This window comes from Vanacampus margaritifer, chromosome 10 (assembly GCF_051991255.1).
Source record: "Vanacampus margaritifer isolate UIUO_Vmar chromosome 10, RoL_Vmar_1.0, whole genome shotgun sequence".
In the NCBI taxonomy this organism is placed as follows: Eukaryota; Metazoa; Chordata; class Actinopteri; order Syngnathiformes; family Syngnathidae; genus Vanacampus; species Vanacampus margaritifer.
The window spans coordinates 17,718,313-17,739,759 of NC_135441.1; the positions used below are offsets into that span (position 1 = coordinate 17,718,313).

Genomic DNA, 21,447 nt, shown 5'->3' on the forward strand with positions numbered 1-21,447 from the left:
GAAAGAAACAAAACGTTTTTAAAAAAATAACGTAGGCAATTTTAGTATGCTATCTGTCTAGTCGTAAAAAAAAAAGTAGTAACATTTACATATCACTGGCGTCATGCTGAAACCCCGTATGTCCAAATATGGTCATTTTCCACCCCCCCATTGGGTTTGTTATGAGGTAGATGCCACGGACTTCCGACTTCCGGGTTTTACACATCAGCGCCGTTTCTGGCCACTGCTGGCCGCGTTCCAACACTCGCACCCCCACCACTCTGCCCCCCAACCGCTCGCTCCCACACATCGGCGGGAGGGCGTCTCGGCTATCTGAAATGCTTCGGACACTGAGATAGACACTACAAACTCGCAGCCTCGCACCCGTCGATGGGATTGCGCAACTGAGGGGCGCAAAGGCGGAAGCGCAAGTACTGGGACGCGGCCCACACGTCGCAAACCGTGAACGGAAACAAAGTTGATGGGTGAAAACCCGGAAGTCAAAATGCCGTAATGCCGTTATTGTTTTGTTTGGTTAGACCCCTTTCCTAATTGTAAACAAAGTTGACGTAATCAGGATGCGCCTGTATGGGGCCGAAAGGACGACGTCGCTGCTTAGCATGTACACAAGCCGACTGTGAAGGATTGTGAAAGTTACTTATTTTCAGAAGGAAAGCAACTTTCTGATCCTTAGAGTGGGAGGGCGATGTTACAGAGTGGCCCAATGTCCAATAGAGATCCTGACGTTGACGTCACGTGTCCCAAAATGGCCGTTAGCGCATCCATTTTGGCAGCATAGAAAAACGCATCTGCGAATGATGAGCAACCAATGCGAAGCCAATGTTGCACTTTGTACATGGTGGCTAAATAAGCAGATGCTAACTGTTACCACATGCAAAATGTGGAGGAAATAATTAGTTTTGTTGATTTGTGCTGTTATAGTTTAATAGATATATAAGACAGTTGAATTTAATAGCTAACTAACACCATAAAGAAGATTTTTTTACGGTATAAATGACGGCTGCCGCTGCCAATTTAACAGCTACTAAGTTGCTTACGTACATAAATAACACTGCCAAGACTTTGCGTGAAACTGCCAACTTTGATAGCATTTTGACCACACATAAAGGGGAAATAAATCTGGATTGTACAAACTCTGTAAAGCCTTTGTATGAGCAGATTTGAAAGCACTCACTGGCAACACAGGAGGTAAAAAATGCTCCTGACACTTCATCGGCAGCCCAACATGTCCACCTCGCGTATGTATATCATGTCCTTTTCATCAGAGTGACTGTCAATGCTCTTGGGCCGGATAAACGCTAGTTTGTTCAGAGAAAGTCACGTGACACCATGATCATTATAGCCAGGGGAAAACTTGTAATCAGATTTCAGGTACATTTATTAAAAATGGGGATTATTTCGAGTGATTACAATTTCTACGATGAGAGAGAGTGCGAAAAAGTGCGAGAGAGAAAGAGAGAGAGAGAGAGAGAGAGAGAGAAAGAGAGAGAGAGAGAAAGAGAGAAAGAGAGAGCAGCGAGTGAGCGAGAGAGAGCGCGCGCACGGCCGCGCGAGTGGGGCTGTTGCTACATGTCAGGGAGGTGGGAACGAACGAACTGACTAGTCGTGTCCTTCACACGCGGGCAGTTTGAAAAAGCTTCACGGACGGGAGGAGGAAATGACGGCCGGTATTCACTGGAATTTACTCGGAGCGAAAGTTTGAGCTGAGAGTCCAGCAGCATGCTACGTGCTGTAGCTTCTTGCTAGCTAGCCCGCTAGCCTACAACCATAATGTGAGTTACACCTTCCAAACAAATCTTCCAACCACCAATTCACTATTTAAACATCATACACAACACGGCTAAACTTGTGACTGGGATAAAAGTTCATCAATCAATCAATCAACCAATCAATCAATCAATCAATAGCCTACATGCTTTTTAATTACACAAGGATGTTTGCTATTTGTAGGCTGCCTGGGTCCTTATCACCCGCAAATAGCAGGAGCACATTGTATAGAATATATATATTGTGGTGATATTTCTTTTTATTTTGTCTTCATGAGCATACTCAATATTGGAGTAATCCAAAAGTGACCCAGTTACATTACTTTAATATTTTGGTACTTGGATTACGTTACTAACTAGTTTTTTTTTTTAGCAGGTAACTTTTAACTGTAATGGATTACATTTTAAAAGTAACCCTCCCAACCCTGCGCATGGACTGTACAGTATCTCAAAATTTTGGTACTAAATCAGAAATGTCTGCAACTTCAATGAAGATTTTGGGATAAACACACACACAAAAAAACCTCAAACACAATAGCAAAAACTCAAACATGTCTTGAAATACATATGTGACTGTAGTTTCAAATATGAAGCATGTATAGTTTTTTTTTTTGTTTTTTTTCAATCCAAATCTGATAAACTAAGTACAGTAATAATAAATACAGAGAAAGCAGAGAATGATTAATTGCCTCATGTTTGATGACCATTTAGGCTTCTTATTCTGCTGTATTTTAATAATAATAATAATATATATATTATTATTATTATCATCATCATCGTTATTTATTAATTTATATATATATTTTTTTTTACCCACCACCCCAGTGACAACCACTACTTGCGATAATGTATGATGGGAAAAGTGTGCCGCTAAATGGTATTCACCTCTCTTGACTCAAGATGGCACTGTCAACACATGTTGCTACAGGAGGAGGAGGAGGAGGAGGAGGATAGGAGAGGCGAGTGCTTCCCTGCAGGTCATTCATGTGAATACAAAGCCTCAACTCATCCATTGCTCCACACTCTGCTAGCTTGGCAACACCTCCATCTCAACCGGCACGAGAGGATTATTTGAAATGAAAATAAGAGGGGGTGGGAGGGAGTCCACTTATTCAATAAGTAACAAAAGGAATTAAATTGTTTGAGAGCTTCATTTGATGATAGTGGCCCATCCTCCAGGGAGGAGGAGGAGAGCGAGGGAGGGAGGGAGGCGAGGCTCCTTTGAATCGCGCTCACCTGAGAGATCCTCATACATTCCGCTTCCTCCTTTCATCAAAACAGCTGCAAACATCTGCCTGAGTGCTTCGAGGACGCATACTTCCAAGATGCATGAGAACAAGGCTTTCATTTCACATCATCAGTAACTTTAGTGATATCACTGATTCGCTTCATAATGCTGAAGAAAAAAATATAAATATAAAATTGTACTGGCTTATCGCGCTTGGGCTGTAAGTTAACATGAGGTTAATATTTGACTTGATAAGGAGGGCGGAAGGAGCGTGACTGAATTATATTGAGGCAGAAAGAAATAAGATGGATTGAAATTTGCATTGACTTATCTGTTATTTCAAACTACATTCAATCAAGTCTGTGATTGTTTTGTAGTGCAGATTAACATGAGGTTGATTTACAAGATGACCTGAGTGTTAAACACTGCATTTCCTAATCCAGACTTTCATATACAGTAACTCACTCAGTTTGATCATCGTTTCAACATCACTATAGATTTTAAGATGAGATTTCGCTGGCCAGGAACGAGGCCATAGAAAGTATTTGGGAATTGTGAAGTCAAAGATTGAGCAAGATGTGACAAAGCGTCTGTATCAGCTGATCTCCTTCACCTCCTACCCTGTTCGATATTTTTTTTTGTTTTTGCTACATTTTTTTACATTTTTTTTCATAACAGTACGTTAAGACAAAGAAGAACATGGTAACATAACGACTAAAGAAACAAAAAATGTGAGGCTTGCTGTAAGTTTTAACTGTTTGCACTTACTTTAGAATCATCTATGCTAAATTGTTACTTAAAAGCAAAGTCAACCCCAGAAAACTATTTAAAATAATATGTTCTTTTTATAGTTTTGGAATTTTTCATTTTAGTTAGTTTTGATTTCGTTTTGAGTTTTGTTTTTTAAATTTAGTTAGTTTTAATTAGTTTTCAAGATGGTTAGTTGTAGTTATTTCATAAATGCTTAATTTTAATTAGTTTCAGCATTAGTTTGATTAAAAAAAAAAAAAGTGTATTACTTGAGCGCAATATTTAAAAAACACCATGGGAGCAACGTCATCCGAAGGCGATTTTCTATTGGCTGCTGCTAGATGACGTCACTTTTGTGTGACACACTTTCAAACGTCCTTATTTCGGTTAAAATCACATTTAAAATCATCCTTAAAAGCTCATGCATTCAATTAATTACCAAAGACTAAAACGAAGGACATTTTTACTATAAATTATAGTTAGTTAGTATATTTAGTATGCACAGCATTCTGATTAATATTGCGTTTGTGGAATATGAATTAAGCAGCAAAATCCACCCGTTTTTATCCATCTCTGGGGGCGGCCATTTTTTTTTTATAGACTATATTCCAACAATAAAAAGTATACAAAATATGTGGGAAAATTGAATGCAAACATTGTGCTTTGATGTCATTTTGAGTCGACAGCAAGTGGCAAAATGGCCACAATGAAAAAAAAAATGGCCACAATGATTTGTCTGGCTTTTTTCCTACACAATGCCATAAATGAGTCATCACTCACAATAATAAAGTGAATTTTCCATTTAACTTCTTTTTAAACTTGTGTCCCAATTAATAATGGTAGCAAATGTGAGCCTTTACAGTATAACAACACCTGTGAGTAATTTTTTCTTAGATTTACACGACCGCTTCAAATCTCTTGAATGATACTGTCAAATTGACTTTACAGTTAATAAAACTATGATGGTCACAGTTTGACCCTGCATCCGATTATTTCCATTTCCCACGGGCGAAATAGTTTCCAGTGACAATCAAATCGGATTGCGTTCGATTCAGCGGCTTTTAAAGCAACAATTTTGTGGTTAATATTGAACAGACTGTCCCAACAGGCGTGATGAGCGCTCAGTGAGCAGCCTTCAATACGCGAATCTAGAAGCATTCAGCATTCAAAGGACTCTCAGGGCTTCCGTGACAATTGACTCTCAACAGCACAAAAGAGTCTTGGGAGACTTTGTGAGACAACCAGCAAAGGTTTCTTTTGCCGGGGGAAAAAATAACACCTTTTTTTTGTCCAGTCCGGCGAGTGCAGCAGCATCCACACAAGCAGGCTTAAATAATAATAATAACAATAAGGAAAGGTTGTGTTGAGGAGGTGGAAATAGAGAGAGAAACGAGCCGATGATGTGAACTTTCCCAAAGCGCCGTAGGTTTCCCCCCCCCCCCCCCCCGGCAATACACTTGTCAGTATTTTTGACGTATGCTCGCAATTATTGCATTTGTTAAATTGCGCCGCTATTCTTTTCACTCGACAAGTTGCTCCGGGCCATCGGCGTCATTGATTTAAAAATAACAATATGGCCGCCGCATGAGCTGGATCTATACATATTTGCATAAGCTAATATGTCATTCCCTCTTTTTCATCCACAAAATTGTATTTATATCAGTGACATTAGCACGAGGCGCTGAGGTCAAGATGTATGAGGAACATACTTGATTGGCATTTATTATTATTATTTTGTTTGCAGTGCAGTATGATCTGGATTGCATTACTTTCAATCCCACAATGCATCAGCGCTTACTCAACACACTCGAGGCATGTCACGTTTGTTCGAGGCTCGTATTGTTTTATTAATGACAGAAGATTTGACGTTTAATATTCAATGACATTTTAATTGAAAGAAATCAGGAAAGCCAACAGAGACAACAAGGAGAATTTTTCCTTTGTTTGGCTTTGTTTGAAATGGTCAATACATTTGGGAATATGTGACGTTTTAGTTGGACGTAAATCCTCAATGACAGATTGAAGTGTGGTGCTTTACGAAGACACACAATTGATAATTGAGCATCGTGTAGTTGTGCATCATTAACATACAATACTGCGCCTTGTTTGCACAATTCTATTTTAGCATGTTGTAATATATTTCATTGTCATTGACCTGGACAACTAACTTTATTTTCACCAAGGCCGCAACCAATCAAACAAAATCACACCCTTATTTTTTTATGTGTTAGTGATACTCAACTTTAATATTTCACAACACAAAATAAAAAACAGCTAAAATATTCTTTGGACAATTAATGTTGAGTTATGAAGAAAAAAGTGTTTTCTATTTAAATTTTATTAACAGCAATTTTACTATAAAACAGACAAATATTCATAGAGTAATACAGGTTAAATGTTATTCATTTATACATTTATATATAGGCTACATTACATTGGAATGAATGGCGGGCAAACGGGTCGAAATCCTGTATTTTTCAGAGCCAATGAATGTAAAAACACTTTTTTAAAAATATAATATAAAAACACTTCTTTTTTTCGTACTGAAATATTTGACATAGGCATGCGTTCTACAGGATCAGCTACAAGGACACTAAATTTGTAAATATCTCAAAAGGGACATTAAAAAGTCTATTAACTCATTCACTGCCATTGACGGCTATAGACGTCAAAAATTCATTTGAACTATTTCTATTAGTTTAAATTTTTGCCCACTTTTGTTACAAGAGTATGAATACCTATATATTTTTTATTGTATTAGAACAGATATAAAATTTGTGAGTTAACTAGTGCAGACATGCGAATCATTACGATTAAAAATTGTAATCGCCTGATGCCCCTAATTTTTTATAATCTTTTCTTTAAAAAAGAAGAAGATATTATTAAAAATAAAAAATACAAATTTAAAAGAAAAGATTAGAAATTAGCGACACAGGCGATTAAAAAATCTTAATTAATTGCATGACTTCACTAGTTAAATCACGATTAATCACAAATCTGTTCTAAATGTACAAAAACAATTCTAGGCTTTTATACTCTTGTTAACAAAAATGGAAATTTTTTTTAAACTAATAGAAATAGTTCAAATTAATTTTTGATGTGTATTGCTGTCAATGGCAGTGAATGAGTTAAAAACCTCAATTTAAATTACTGCTATACTGTATGTAACTAGCCATACATAACAGCAATTAAAAAAAAAAAAAAAGTAGCACACATTTTCCTCAACTATTTGACACGGTCCAAACATTGTAGCATGCATTATACAGGATGTCCCAAAAATAAAAGCAAAGGAAATGATAAATGACGTCTGCCTTTTAAGAAAGCCTCCAAAATGCCCCAGGGCCCATTTAGTGTGACAAGCACGCCTGCGGCCAATGCTCAGCTCAGGAAATAATTAACGGCGGTCGGTCCACTTTCATCTTGCAAGTGGTGCAAAAGATGCATCAAAGCAACGATTGGAGGCGGACAACAACGCCCCTCTCAGATCCTACCCAGCATGCGGGCGATCCACCAGTTGCACGGCATCACCACCTGGCACACCACGTGGCCTCCCCGGTAGTAGTACGGCCACGGGTTGAAGCCGCCCAGGGGCACGTGGTAGCGCCGGCAGAAGCGGTAGCCTTGGTGACAGTACTGGCAGCAGTATCCGCGCTCATCCAGGCGGTTGTCCAGCTCCAGGCCCACAGCTCTCTGTTGGGGGGCGTGGACATCAGATTGAGTCATTATCACCAACATGGCATCCACAGCTCAATTTTAAACTTTTTATTGACTGGAATAGTGGTGATAAGTAACACGTGGTAAATGGACCGAAATCATACCACTTCTTTCCAATTGTGTGTGAGCGTAATTTTTTTTTTAATTACAAACCCATAATCATTCATAACTACATAATAGGGCACCTTAAGGTATGCTGGATATCAACTCCTTCATACTACACAAGGCTCGAAATAAGCGGTTTCACACAGCAATTTGTGATTCTCACACACTATACAAAACAAAACATATATAGCAAAACAGACTCACAGATTTGTATGTTTTTCCAAAAATAATTGGTGCTAATTAGGCTGCAGCAGCTAGCTAGCAACAAGCTTCAGCTGGCTACTACTGCTGCTAAACACGCAAATAAGATAAACTTCTGACAAGTATTGTTCCCACAAATTTACAGATTACAAGGTGTGATTAATGGAGGCAAGGATGGAGAAGCCATGCTAATTGCTAAGCTAACCTAATGCTAATGTGAAAGACCGGATTTAAGTGCCTGGGTGATGGAGTACACTTTTCACAGAAGTCTGGCTGGAACAGCGTTAAAGCGAAGCGTATCTAACTTTGAACAGAAAAATAGCAGGAAATGTAATTATGTAGTGCAATTTAGTGTCTTGGAGAGCAACAAGATACAAAAAATAAAAAAAATGCTACACAGTACACACATGGCTATACCAGAAATGTTATGATTACGTTACGGCATACCATACGTAAGCTGGGAGGAGTGGTCAAGAGGAAGATTATAAAAAAAGTAGAGTATATTCATATTTATATAGAATATTGAAATATGTACTTTAATATGTATTTCAGTGTGATTTGTTTTCACAATAGAGCCTTAAGTTTTGATTTTGAGTTTTGAGATCTGCACAGATGTAGATATCAATCTAAATAAGAGGCATAGTGATAGGAAAAAAGTAAATACATAATGAAAGATGATATTTACTGCAATGTAATTTAATGAAATTACATTACAGTATTTTATTTATTTATTTATCTATTTATTCATTTTACAAATGTATATATTAATTTAAATAAGAGGTATATATGACATAGTGATAGGAAAAAAGTAAATGAATAAATAAAGATGACATTAACTGCTAGGTGTTTTAATGAAATTACATTACAGTAAAAAAATAATTTTATTTAATTATTTTACAAATGTAGATATCAATCTAAATAAGAGGCATAGTGATAGAAAAAAAAAAGATAGGTGATATTTACTGCAATGTAATTTAATGGAATTACAGTACAGTAAAAAAAAAATATATATATATATATATATATATATATATATATATATTAGCACTACATTTGTGCAAAAATATGTAGGCTACTGTGCCTCTTATTTTTGCATTTGTAGCACTACTGGGTGCATTTTTCATTTGATACAGCTCTATTTAATGTCACTTCAAAATAATGTAAGAAAAGGTATAAGCAGTCATGGTGTGTTGTATAATTTTTTATAGAATATCTAAAGAACTACCCCGGGGACCTCGCAGCGGGCTAAGGTTACGATAGCGGCTCCTCAAGGTGTGAACGCATCTGGTGAACTTGCGCCTGTCACATGTCAGCGGAATATGTGTGAAGATCAATAAAAAGAATCGATACCCATGACGACGCATGAATGTGACATATGACTTTGATTAAATCTCAGGGGAATAAAACATGATGCGATACCCTTGACCTTTCCAACATGGTCAACGATGGCGGCGGTGCAAACACCCAAAAAGCGTCAGCTCTGACTTGTCCGTCGCAGAGATCGTCAATCAAAATGCTCTAACGTGCCTTTAAGCAGCATAATTACACTATTTCAATTTCCTTCATCTCTGACCTCATAACTCCGCCGCAACGTCAGCCCTGCCTCCCCGTACGGCATCCAAATGAGCACCCTCCTCCTGACCTTGACTTTGAGTATGTATCACATTCCTAAAGCAATTAGCAGGCTAATGACGGCCTAACAAGGATTCTTTCATTTGCACTCGCTGGCTGCCTCTAAATTTATAGAGGGGCCAATTGGAGCCCAAACGAAAGGTAAATTAGGTAGATTTAATGACCCCTGGCGTTCACCATTGTGCTGGCTGCTTCACGCCCTGGAAGACTCGCAGGGCCCGGGCCTTTGATCAAGAGCAACGCCTAATGGGCTTCGGAGAAGTGCCACTTAACTCGACCGCCCTCGGTCCACGTTGCGCCACATTTCAATCTCTTTTAGTAAATGGCTCCTCGGAGACAATCAGGCCGTGTCGCTTCGAGCCCGCGCCGACTTCACTTGTGGAAGAAGCTGCCAGATTCTTTGGGAAGAGTCGACTTCAGTCAAATGGCAGCAACGCTCAGACCTCAAAAGTCGAAATCATAAATCAGGACTCTATTGTTAAAACAAACAAATAACATAACTTAAGCTTATAAGTCACTCCTCTTGGCTGACATACACCGTAACGGAAGTTATAAGTTAACTTCCGGTTCTGTTTAGCAAGTAGATTTTCCCTCCAAACTCTCGACAGTTATTACACGATTTCAGCTAAAGTGCACTCAATCACCCAATTACTTAATTCAGCACGTTAGCTATGTCAGTCTCAGGTTAACTTAGCAATTAGCATGGCTTCTCCATCTTTCCTCATCATCCCTTTTGTGAGAATGATATGCGTAAGAAATGGAGCTTATTCACCACCACAGACTTGTACTGATTTAGGAGCGACTGCACAACATCTTACTAGTAGCCAGCCGAAGCTTGTTCGCTAGCTAGCTGCTAAGTAGCGCACACATTCCCTTGAATTCTGGCTACCCATGTTAGGAGAAATGAGCCCAGTGAAGCTTTTTGGGACCATCTTGCCGGTTGATTCTGTCATGCTATTCAATGTGTTTTGATGAGGCAGGAAATGCTAATTTTGTCTTTCAAACAGTGACGCGAAACTGCTTATTGCGAGACTCACATAGTGGTTAGCATGTCTTCCTTGTAGTCAAGTTGTATGATTTGGCATAAAGACGACATCATATTTATTCAGATTAGCCTTGTGCTTTTTGATATAGACTGATATTGATCACATCTAAGAGTATACACATTTGAGGTTAGCGGGTGGACATCGCAGCCAGCGACGTAGCAACATAGCATTTTTTCATGACCAATTTTTGGAGCCTTCCGATGTGTGCTCTGATAAATCGAATAAAACTACAAACCTACGAGGTCTAAAACACATAAAAATGCTGCGACGGATGATATCTTGTTTAGGCGCGTTTGATTTATCACCATGACACACTGAGGTAGACTTGTAATGATTTATTGTTTCAGTCAAGTTTCAGGGTCATCAGCTGGCTGTCAACAATCTGTTATGGAAACAACAGCAAACCCGTCAATGATTATCTTATCCGTTTCGCACACAACGAATCGGGACACTGCTTGGAAAAAAGAGAAAATGTTTTATTCAAATGACGGCGCAGCAGAAAACAAATCAAACAAACAGCCAAAAGGCAGCATTGTACCTTAAAGACAATTAATCAGAGCTAGCCTCTTAAAACGGGGGGCACATATTAATCACTGCGGCTTTGAGTCGGCTCCTCTAGTGGGAACGCTGCGGTGATAAGAATGGCTCACCTTGGGAAATCTGAGGCAGTCGCTCACAAATAAGCAGCGTTAATGAAGAGCAAGAACCATTAGCTCCCTTTGCTACGTGTGATTTGAGCACACATGCTAGCGTGCACAATCAACCGCCCAAAAATGTGTCAGCTATTCAATGAGGGAAAAGTTTGTCCCTCTGGGATTTTCAAAAGTTTCATCCGTTGTAAAACTGGATGAAAACACTGTCAAGTCATTTTTTATTTGTATAACGGGAAAAAAACAATCATGATCTTAAAACGAGTCGCCTATAGGTTGATCTGAATCAGGATTTTTAACGCTTTGCTACATACTGTACTTAGCGTGACCCGTGATGAAACCTTTGTCACTCCTGTTCTAAGCATCCATTTGTTGGTCACTTTGGAGTATGCTACTATGTCTTGAGCTAATGTGCAGCAACAGGGTAAGCTAACATTAGCATATTGTCATTTTCTATCAGGATGTAACAAATGAAAGCACCACTTCCCTTGCTTTTTTCCGGACACACACAAACACCACACACACTGTTTAAAGCGCGTGTATGGGTCTTACATGAAAAATATGTGCGATAACATTCAGGGCCATTATCCTGCTTTTTGTGAAGCGTAACGCCAAAGATCTGCATCTCGCCAAGGTGGATGTAATTGAATAAGGCGATAGCAATTTCTTTGGCTAAACTACAAGGTTTGAATCGCTACAGCTTACTTTCAATGTTATGCTTGAACATGTGTTTGTGTGTATCGCTTCAGATATGCCGCCACGGGTAAACTGAAAGCCAAAATGCAACAACTGAAGTAATGTAATGCATTTTCAGTACTTTAAGTCAGACACACATATCGTCGCTGTCCTGTGAAAAAGACTTAAGTGCATTTTTGTCTTTTATTTGTCTTTTTATTTTTTATTATTATTTTTTTTTACAATATTTTATTTATGGGATGAAAGTGGATGCAGACACACCAAAAAAATGTAAAAAAACAAACGAACAAAAAAAGGACATAAGTGTTTTTCATTGGACAGCGACGATATGCAAAATGATAGCACTCGCAAGGAGCTGCTGTTGCCCTCAACTCAGACAGACAAACCCCTGATGTCACTCACTAGGCCATACCCCTTAAAGGCACGCATCCAACACACAGATACTACAGCACATACACATTTTTAGAAGCTTTTCTTAAAAACAAAACAAAAAACCCCCATAAAACTGTGATGTTTTGGGGGCGACCACTGAATGTTTATGGTCTTCCCATTTTGTAATCCCATCCTTGCTATACAGGTCAAGGGCAACGACGCCATCCCCTCAGCCTTGTGTGGTGGCAGTTATTCCATTTGGGACACCCTGAGTGTGATGCACGTTCAGCCGTGTTAAAGGTCATCGCCATATATCTGACAGCCTGTCGCAGGGAACCAAACAGGTATCATTTCTTACAAATGTGCTCTTAGAGGAGAAGCTGCACTCAAATGTTGACTTATTTTGCCCATTTGGAGTCATACACTGAGAAATCGTATCTGGAGCAGATTGTGTTGTGTCATTATTTTTATCGATACCCGTCGCGAGTATCAATACCGTGAAATGTGTTATGGTATTGGCGCGATACCGATACCTGTAGTACCGATTTCTGTAGTGTTAAATTGAGTTCAAAATCTAGTGTTAATTATTTTGAGTTACTGGGTGTTGATTTGGGTGTGTTTTGAACACTCAAAGTGAAGAAAAATCTCTTCGGGTGGTGTTATTTCAGCGAGTCAAACTCATTGACTCCAAGCTGAGTTACCTTATACATCCGGGCTCTTTTCTTTCTTTTCTCATTTACCGTGAGTCGTGCGGGAACTAGACCTACAAGAAAGAATTTTGCGGCATCAAACATGTACTATCTCATGGCGTACTTGTTAGTGTTGTGCCCACCAAGTACTAGCTACTAGGTTTCAATACCACTGTTTCCATTTGGGTTGGAAAATACAAACTTGTCAAGAAGTAACTAAAACTGTGAGAAATTAATACCAAAAAATGAAAGGAAATAACACTTTTAAGTGTTAAAAAATAACACTGATAATGTGAAAAAAGAACACTGATTGGTGAAAGTAGAAAACATGACAAAAAGTTCACTTTAATGTGTCAAATAATAACAATATGGGTGTTGTAATTTTACTCTACCAATGAGTTAAAATTTTACACTTCTGGAAGTGTAAATTTAACTCGGAACTGGTGAGAACTATATAAACTTAGGGTAAGTGTTCAATTTAACACTATGGGAGTTAAATTTACACTTCCGTACTTACTGTGTACTCGCCCATCCTTACTTAACTCTTTCACTGCCACTGACGTTTAAAGACGTCAAGTAAAAACCTACAGAGGGCTGCCAATGACGTCAAAAGACGTCATCCAATTTTTATTTTTTATTTTTTTTGAAACGGGTAGAGGGAACCCTTCCGCATCTGTGGTGAAAGTTTCAATTAGGTATGTTGTGCCTAAGGACTATTTTTGGCCCCTAGAGGGCAGCGATGACTCTCTTTTGACAAGATCGGGTGGGCGTCAGTAGAGGCGGAGCTAGAGCGTCAAGCAGGAGATCAGAATGGAAAACAAAGGAAAAATGGCGACCGGTTGTGAGGAGCTCACGCCCGAGCCGTTTTTTTCAAAGACCAAAAGCATCGACCAACGCTAAAAGAGCACATTGATGACGACGATGATCATCATCGATGATGATGATGATGATGGTGACTCCGTGGATGGAAAGCATTGACGCGGCAGTAGAATACGTTAGGCGGGCGGAGCTAGATGGCCGAGGAGGCGAGCGGTTGCAAGTAGCGAGCGGTTGCAAGTAGCGAGCGGTTGCAAGTAGCGAGCGGTTACAAGCAGCTCTACATTTACAAGACGAAAGGCATCGACCAACGCTAAAAGAGCACATTGATGACGACGATGACCATCATCGATGATGATGAAGGTGAATCCGAACTTGACGGCGAAATTGGAACCGCTGACGCGGCGGCTATGCCGGCGTCGTAACGCGGAGCACAACCGAGCACGCACAGGCGGACGTTCGATCGGACGACGAAGAGTGCCCCGAGTCCAATGCATATTCATCGGAGGAGTGGGTACAGTCTGCTACTTGCTATTTATTCCCCGGAAAAAAAGGCCGTCAAGAAAGTGTAACGTTTGCACGCGAAACGGACAAAGTGAAAGTAAACTGTTGTGCGAGTCCAGCGGCGTCTCCTTGCACGCAGGGGAGCGTTATAAAAAGAAAAACTGTATTTGAAACATCCACATAATTGTAAGTAGTACCACAGTTGCACACATTTGTAAATAGTTCGCGAAATTGTTTTGTCAAATTGTTACACTGTTGAATGGAAATAAATGTATTTTGCAATCAAAAAACACTTTTTCATTGTTGGTGAAAGCGTTTTACAGAAGTAAAGCACTATTTAGGTGTTTGTGGCATCATTCATGGACAAAAAGAAGTGTAGAATTCACTAGAGTGCATGAAACAACATTTCACAAAAAGCTTGTTTTCTCCGCTTTTTGTTTCAAAACAGAGAATTTCGGTGAAAGTAATCATTTTCTATTGTTGATTACTGAAGAATGGAATAAGGTAGAAACAAACATTTTTTTTCTGATGAAAGATGAGAGTCCAATCTTTCATTTGGTAGTATGTGTGTTTCCATAGTCCAAACACAACATGTTCTGTGGACCTTGAAAGATCAGTCAAAATGCTTAAATCGGTTGGCACTGGGGACAACCCGTTTCTGAAAACGTCTGGTAGTGAAAGAGTTAATATTATTACGTAAAGTCTATTTAGTTCCATTGTTCAACTAAAGGCCTCCCCCAATGAGTTAATAAAGCGCTCTTGGCACTCTATGACAAAATACTTTAGTCCTTAACTTTTCCCTACTAAATTCTTGAAGGAACATATTGTTCTCACAAATAGGAGTCAAGGAGTATTGAGAAGTGTTTCTGGGACGGTCCTGATAAATGTGACCATTATAGGAAGTCTCATTTCTGCCCATGTGTCGCACGGCTCTGAGGAGACAGCGCCGCTGCTTTAGTGGCCATTCGCGTGTAAGTGATAAATGTGCTGTGTCGTGTGTGCGTGTAGTTATAGTTTGTGGTGTGCTTTCCTTTATGTCGCTGCCTGAAATATTTCTCGCACACAGTCATGGATAATTAATCCTGCACTGCTGTGTGGTTTAGATGCCACGCGGCAAAATATGCCGTCTGTCGTTCCCCCCCCTTCATGTTGTACACTTTGATAATTAAAGCGTTGTTTATAAATGGAAGTTATCTGTGACCTTGAGCGCGCTCCTTGTTTGACGCGTGGCACTGCAAAGTGAGAAAAGGCACCAAGAGGCGCTTTAGGCACAATTTGCTGCCTCGGAGAGGCTGGATGTTTCTCTCAATTAATGGAGGGACATTAAGCGAGTCTTCAATGAACTGGCCTTACTTAAACAGATATATAGAGCAATCGCGGTGCCCTCTGGTGCACAAAGTCAGTTTTAACATCAATTAGTGAACGATTTATATGCGGACAAAGTGGAGGCAGAGCCGCGGCTAATTGAAGTGACTCGACTGTAACTGGCGACGGCTTCCTCGGATGTTACAGCGCACTTACGTAGTCATTCACGGGAGGGTACTCCACCTCACGGGCGGAACGGTGACCTTTAACCTCGGTGTCGGGGGCGTCCACGTGTTCTACCTCCTCCTCCTCCAGCTCCGAATCTGAATCACAAACAGAAACGCAAGTATGAAAATGAAAATTCCCTTTTCATACAACGGTGATCTGGATAACGTAAAGTACACTTTTTTATCTGTACAAATGTATTTTGAACTTCACTAGTTTGAGGAATGCAGTGAAAAGATTACTAAGGAGTCGACACAGTCTTTTATCTAACAGTGTAAAAAAAAAAGTCAAAAATCTCTTTGCAACAATATGTTCTATGCACCCTGACAAAAGTCAAAACATGATATTCTGATTAATATTACATTTTTGAAATAGGAACAAAGCAGCAAAATCCACCTGTTTTAATCCATCACACGAGGCGGCCATTTTGCCACTTGCTGTCGACATCACGGTGCCTAAGGGCTCAGCTAACAGCCAATCATGGCTGAGCTTGTCACATGACTAAAGCCGGAAAACACGTGAGCCGTGATTGGCCGTTACCTGAGCCCTTAGCACTGTGATATCATTTTGTCATTTTCAGTCGACAGCATCGGAGGCAAGTGACGGTACCACTCCACCACCTGGAGCCCACAAGTGAGATAGATAAAGACGTGTGGATTTTTGTTTTGCTTAATTTATATTCCCCAAACACAATATTTTTTGTGTTTGGGGAATAGAAATGAGCCATTTTCAGCAGTAAAAAGTGAATTTTTTTTACTTACTTTGTAACTTAATTATTTTAATTTTTTTTCTCTCAAAAAACAACTACATTATTTTTCATGTACAATTAACACCTTTAAAAAATACATTTTTTGTACTTGTTGTCCACTGAAGATGACATCACCTGTGCTGAGGACGTAGGTAACGACCAATCATGGCTCAGTTTACAGATCAAACCCAGAAAACAGGTGAGCTATGATTGGTCGTTACTTATTTCCTCAGCACAGGTGATGTCATTTTCAGTCGACAGCAAGTGGAAAAATGAGTTATTAAAGGTATATGAAAAATAAGGAAGTTATCAAATTATTTCTGAACAAAATATTAACTTTTCACTGCTGAAACTGGCTCGATGAGTCAAGTATTCCATGAAGTCTGAAATGACACAACATAGAGGAACTTTTGTCAAATTAAAATAAGCGTGTGAATCAACTCAATAGATTTTTTGAATGTGTATTCAATCCTGTACTTGATGTGACCTCTATAAACTATCCACATGCCTTGCGGCACCACACACCCACCAGGCCGTGTGTTTAAAGTGCACATTTAATCTTAGAAGCCCCCCCACCACCCCACCACCCGTCCTTCCCCGATGCCTCACCGCTCAGGGGGGAGGGATGGATCCAGTGGATGGGCAGCTCCTGGCAGAATTCCCAGATCTTGGACTGGAAGAGGAACGCCGGGTCAACGATGGGTTCCTCGGATGGAACCCACACTAGGGAGTCCTCCATTTTGTTATCCATGGCATCCACCTGCTCGCACACACAACCCCCGCCCCCACCCCCCACACACATCGTGAGCCTCTTTGTTTTAATCTATCATCTCTATGGGACGACTTCCTGACTCCTGTTGCCTGACCCTCTTCCGCCTCCCCCCCTTCCCTCCATCAAGCCCGCAGCTTTCTCTTTCTATTACACATCATTGAAATTCACGGACAGCGATGATTTGACTTTCAAATGACTTTGCAAGTGATCTTCATTACTGCGCGTGCGGCAGCAGTATCGTTTAATGTGACAGACACAATAAAGCCTTGCATTCTCCTCCTCCCCCTCGTCGTCTCCTCCCCGCTCTGCCGCGACGCATCGCTTGGCATCCAAGCGCTATCACTGAGCTTAATTTGTTGGTATTATAGTTCATGAGCTGTAAAGTAAACTATTATTGCTTAATGATCGCGACTACATGTCAGTGTTGTCTAATAGAGACATATGACAGGCACCGGGGTAATGCTCTCCGCTAATACAGTTCACATATTTATTTTCATGTATATGTAAATAAACACACAGACTTCCAAGTTCCTCTTTAATTAGGCAGCCAGAAGAACAGTTCACTTGACAAATGTTTTTACAAGGTGATTTTCCCTCAGTTTAAAACTTAATTGCACATTAGTTAGACTTGGATCCTGGGGCTATCGTTGGAGCAGGACTCATTAATATCGGGCTGTGCGCCTTGTATCCCCTGTATGCCCCTGTCACTCCTTGTTAAAAATAGGCCAGTTTGAGACCTTCTGGTAGCAAAAAAACTCACAACTTCACTTATCAGGGATTTGACACACTTTGTTTTTAATGCCTAAATTAGTGGAGGGCAGTGGTGTATTGAGGAAAAGTGGTTACATTAGAATTAATTAAATAAGTAAGTAAATAAATAAATTAGGGGAGTCGAAATTAGTGTGTTAATTTTTAGTTAATTTAAAGTTCCTTTAATGCCACTATTTTTTTTATGTGCGATTAATGACCACCCCTTGGAAAGCCTGTACTGGGGGAATTCCAGTCGCAACACAGCAGACACCTCCACGTCAAAATTGATCAGTAATACATTTAATAATAATAATGCATATTGAGGCTAATAATGAGACTGGGGTCAAGCGGCATTTTACAATTTCGAAAATGTGCAGAATTTCACAAGTTACTTCAGTTAAAGATTAGATAGCTCTTTATATGAAAAGAAAAATGCACTGAGCTGCCACCAATGTCTTACAAATGCAATGATGCCATCTAGTGGCAGAAAAAATACCTCAACAAAAATCAATATCGCACTCATTTTTTTACAGTACAGTACATCCTGTTAATTTTCACTAAATTTTATCAATTGTTATGAAATTACTGTATCAATGATAACATATAAAAGATGCAGCCATATTTCTATTAGTTTAAAAATGTGTTTCCACTCTAATGTAAACAAGAGTATGAAAACTTTTAATGTACATTTTTGTATATTTAAGTTTCCTTTGCCCGGACACTGGTCACCGGGGCCTCCCTCTGGAGCTAGGCCTGGCGGCGGGGCTTGTTGGCGAGCGCCTGGTGGCTCAGCCCGAAGAGTGGGTCCCCCTTCCCATCGGCTCACCACCGGTGGGAGGGGCCAAAGGGGTCAAGTGCTTAGTGGGATGGGCGGCAGCCAAGGGCGGAGACCTGCTCTTGGGACATGGAATGTCACCTCTCTGGCAGGAAAGGAGCCCGAGCTGGTATGTGAGGAAGAGAAGTTCCGACTAGACATAATCGGACTCGCCTCTACACACTGCTTGGGCTCTGGTACCAGTCCTCTCGAGAGGGGTTGGACTCGCTTCCACTCTGGTGTTTCCCACGGTGAGAGGTGCAGAGCAGGTGTGGGCATATTTATTGCCCCCCGACTAGGCACCTGTACGTTGGGGTCGTGACCGAAAGAACAAGATCCCGGATACAAGCGGTTCTCCCTGAGAGATAGGGTGAGAAGCTCGGTCATCCGGGAGCGACTCAGGGTCGAGCCGCTACTCCTCCGCGTTGAGAGGAGCCAGTTGAGGTGGCTCGGGCATCTGGTTCGGATGCCTCCTGGACACCTCCCTGGAGAGGTGTTACGGGCATGTCCCACCGGCGGCCCCGGGCACGACCCAGGACACGCTGGAGAGACTATGTTGGGCTAAATATGCTCAAGTACTGGATGTGTCCAGGTTAAGGTTGAAGGGCGTAACTTGTTTGACTCACCCGCATGGTGGCAACTCACCATACGCCACTGGCGCTAGCATTAAGTCGGTCAGCTCTCAGATATCAAAGTCAAAGCTGAGGAACAAAAGCAGCCCGCTCTAATTGGACCTCTTAACTGCTCAAGCTGAGTGTAAAGTAAATGGAGGTCACGACACGTGGCTTGCAACATGACTCGGTTTTCACAGCTGAGAAACGACTGCAATAACTTGTAAGGGGGAGGCGGGGAGGTCGGGTTTTCACCCGGGAGGGAGGTGTGCTAAAAGGTCAGCCTTTTAGCATGGGGCAGGGATTTTGAAATGCCAGTTGACAAGAACAAAGACATGAGTACAGCCTTTTGGTTTATGCACACTTTTCCATTTGACGATTGACTAATCAGGTGTTACTAGAACACAAGCAACTTATCTTTTTTTTTTTTAATCAACTATTAGGCCTTGGAAATAATGATGATTTGTTTTGTGATGAGTACTCCCTGCGTATGTACGACATTCCGCCTACAGTACTGTTGACTTAATTACGTGCCGCTTGTACGCTTGTTGTTAATGAATTTACCCTCGCCTTCTACAGAAAGCCAACTGGGGAAACATTGGCCATGACACATTGTTTAAAGTGTTGCTATGTTTGCCAGAGATCAACAAATGTTTTATCATGACACCCAGGAGCTTTGCCGCACATATCTGCTTTTTTTTTTTTTTTTGCGCTGCGCTATGCCATGAATTTTAGTTGACATTTTTATATTGGCAACTTTTGTCTCTCGAGCGGCATTTCAACTCTGCAATATCATATCCATGAAGCTATGACGAGTCACTTATTATCCTCAAGGATTCCTCCCATGCATTCATGAATCATGCTTTGGACAGGCATTTCTGATGTTTGCCGCCTTAGCAACCATATTAGCAACAAGGTCAATGGAAAATAAATCATGTTCTGTGATGCTATTTATAAAATAACTTTAATGAAATTTATTATGATTAAATGTGAAACTGTATTTTTTAATATAATCCATCCATCCATTTTCTATCCATCTGGAGCTAATCAGAGTTGACTTTGGGTGAAAGGCATTGTACACCCTGGACTGGGATCCAGCCAATTGTATATAATATAAGCACATTTATTACTTATTCATTTATTAAATTGTCTAAATGGTTTAATTTCAATTGAAGAGTTTCTTTTTTAGTTTTTTTTTTTTTTTTTTTTTTACAACTCTCCTAAATGTGTAGTCCCCTTACAATTTTTCATCGTAATATTGTTCATCCTAAACATAAACAACATACTCCCGCCTCTAAATGGAGCTATTAATAAAAAGAAAACGCACATATTTTTCATTATACAATATTAATGTGGGCAAGTTTTAGCTATTTTCCAGTTGCCAGAACAAGGAAGATGAATGAGCAGCTTAAGGTGCTGCTAGGCTAGCTCATTATAGCAGCTGAAATCTAAATTAGTGCTAGCCAGTCCGCACTGTTAACCAGTTAGTTGTCTGTGATTGTCCTGATAGCTTATTAGTTTGGGCGCAGAGCTGTCACAAACTATAACAAGAACAATTTGGCCAATGAAATAGACCGCCACACGACATTGTTTTGAAAGATTATGGATGCACTTTTCACAGCCTTAGCCTTCTAGCTTGGACATGCTAGCGACTTTGGTTCAGATAGCCTCAATAGTCTTTCATATACCCATCTCATGGCGAGTTTAGTCTGTTTGTTTGTTACATTGTATCTGTAGTTTTGAACTTCTGCTAATTTAGTTTTTTGATGATTCCAAAGTGCGTTATTTTCCTTTTTTTTTTTAATTAGATTTTTGAAGTTAAGTTCTTTTTAAGAGCACTCTTGTCTTGCTTCCCTTTATGTGGATCCTCCTGACACCTCCGCACAAACCCCGATTCATTACATTTTCCTCAGTAAAAGAAAAAAGGTCTTCTTACTTAATACGGACTGCTAAATGCAAGCACAGTAGCAATAAGCACACAATGTTAAACTGGAATTTGTTTTTAGCTCTTTTATCGGTTGTGTATGCCTCACCAGCGTGGACTGAGTGTGAT

The 21,447-nt window shown here is 40.2% G+C and overlaps 1 protein-coding gene across 2 annotated transcripts in view; it reads right to left on the bottom strand.

The window, feature by feature from the left end:
- Positions 1-6,942: 6,942 nt before the first annotated feature.
- Positions 6,943-21,447, bottom strand: part of tnmd (tenomodulin) — a 60,937-nt gene continuing 46,432 nt past the window's right edge. For both annotated transcript variants that reach the window (XM_077578091.1, XM_077578092.1), the window contains 3 exons: positions 17,057-17,210; positions 15,691-15,797; positions 6,943-7,434 (listed from right to left, as the gene is read on the bottom strand). In XM_077578091.1, the coding sequence (XP_077434217.1) occupies positions 7,225-7,434; positions 15,691-15,797; positions 17,057-17,210 (471 nt within the window). In that variant the 3' untranslated portion in view covers positions 6,943-7,224. The remainder of the gene's footprint in view (positions 7,435-15,690; positions 15,798-17,056; positions 17,211-21,447) is intronic.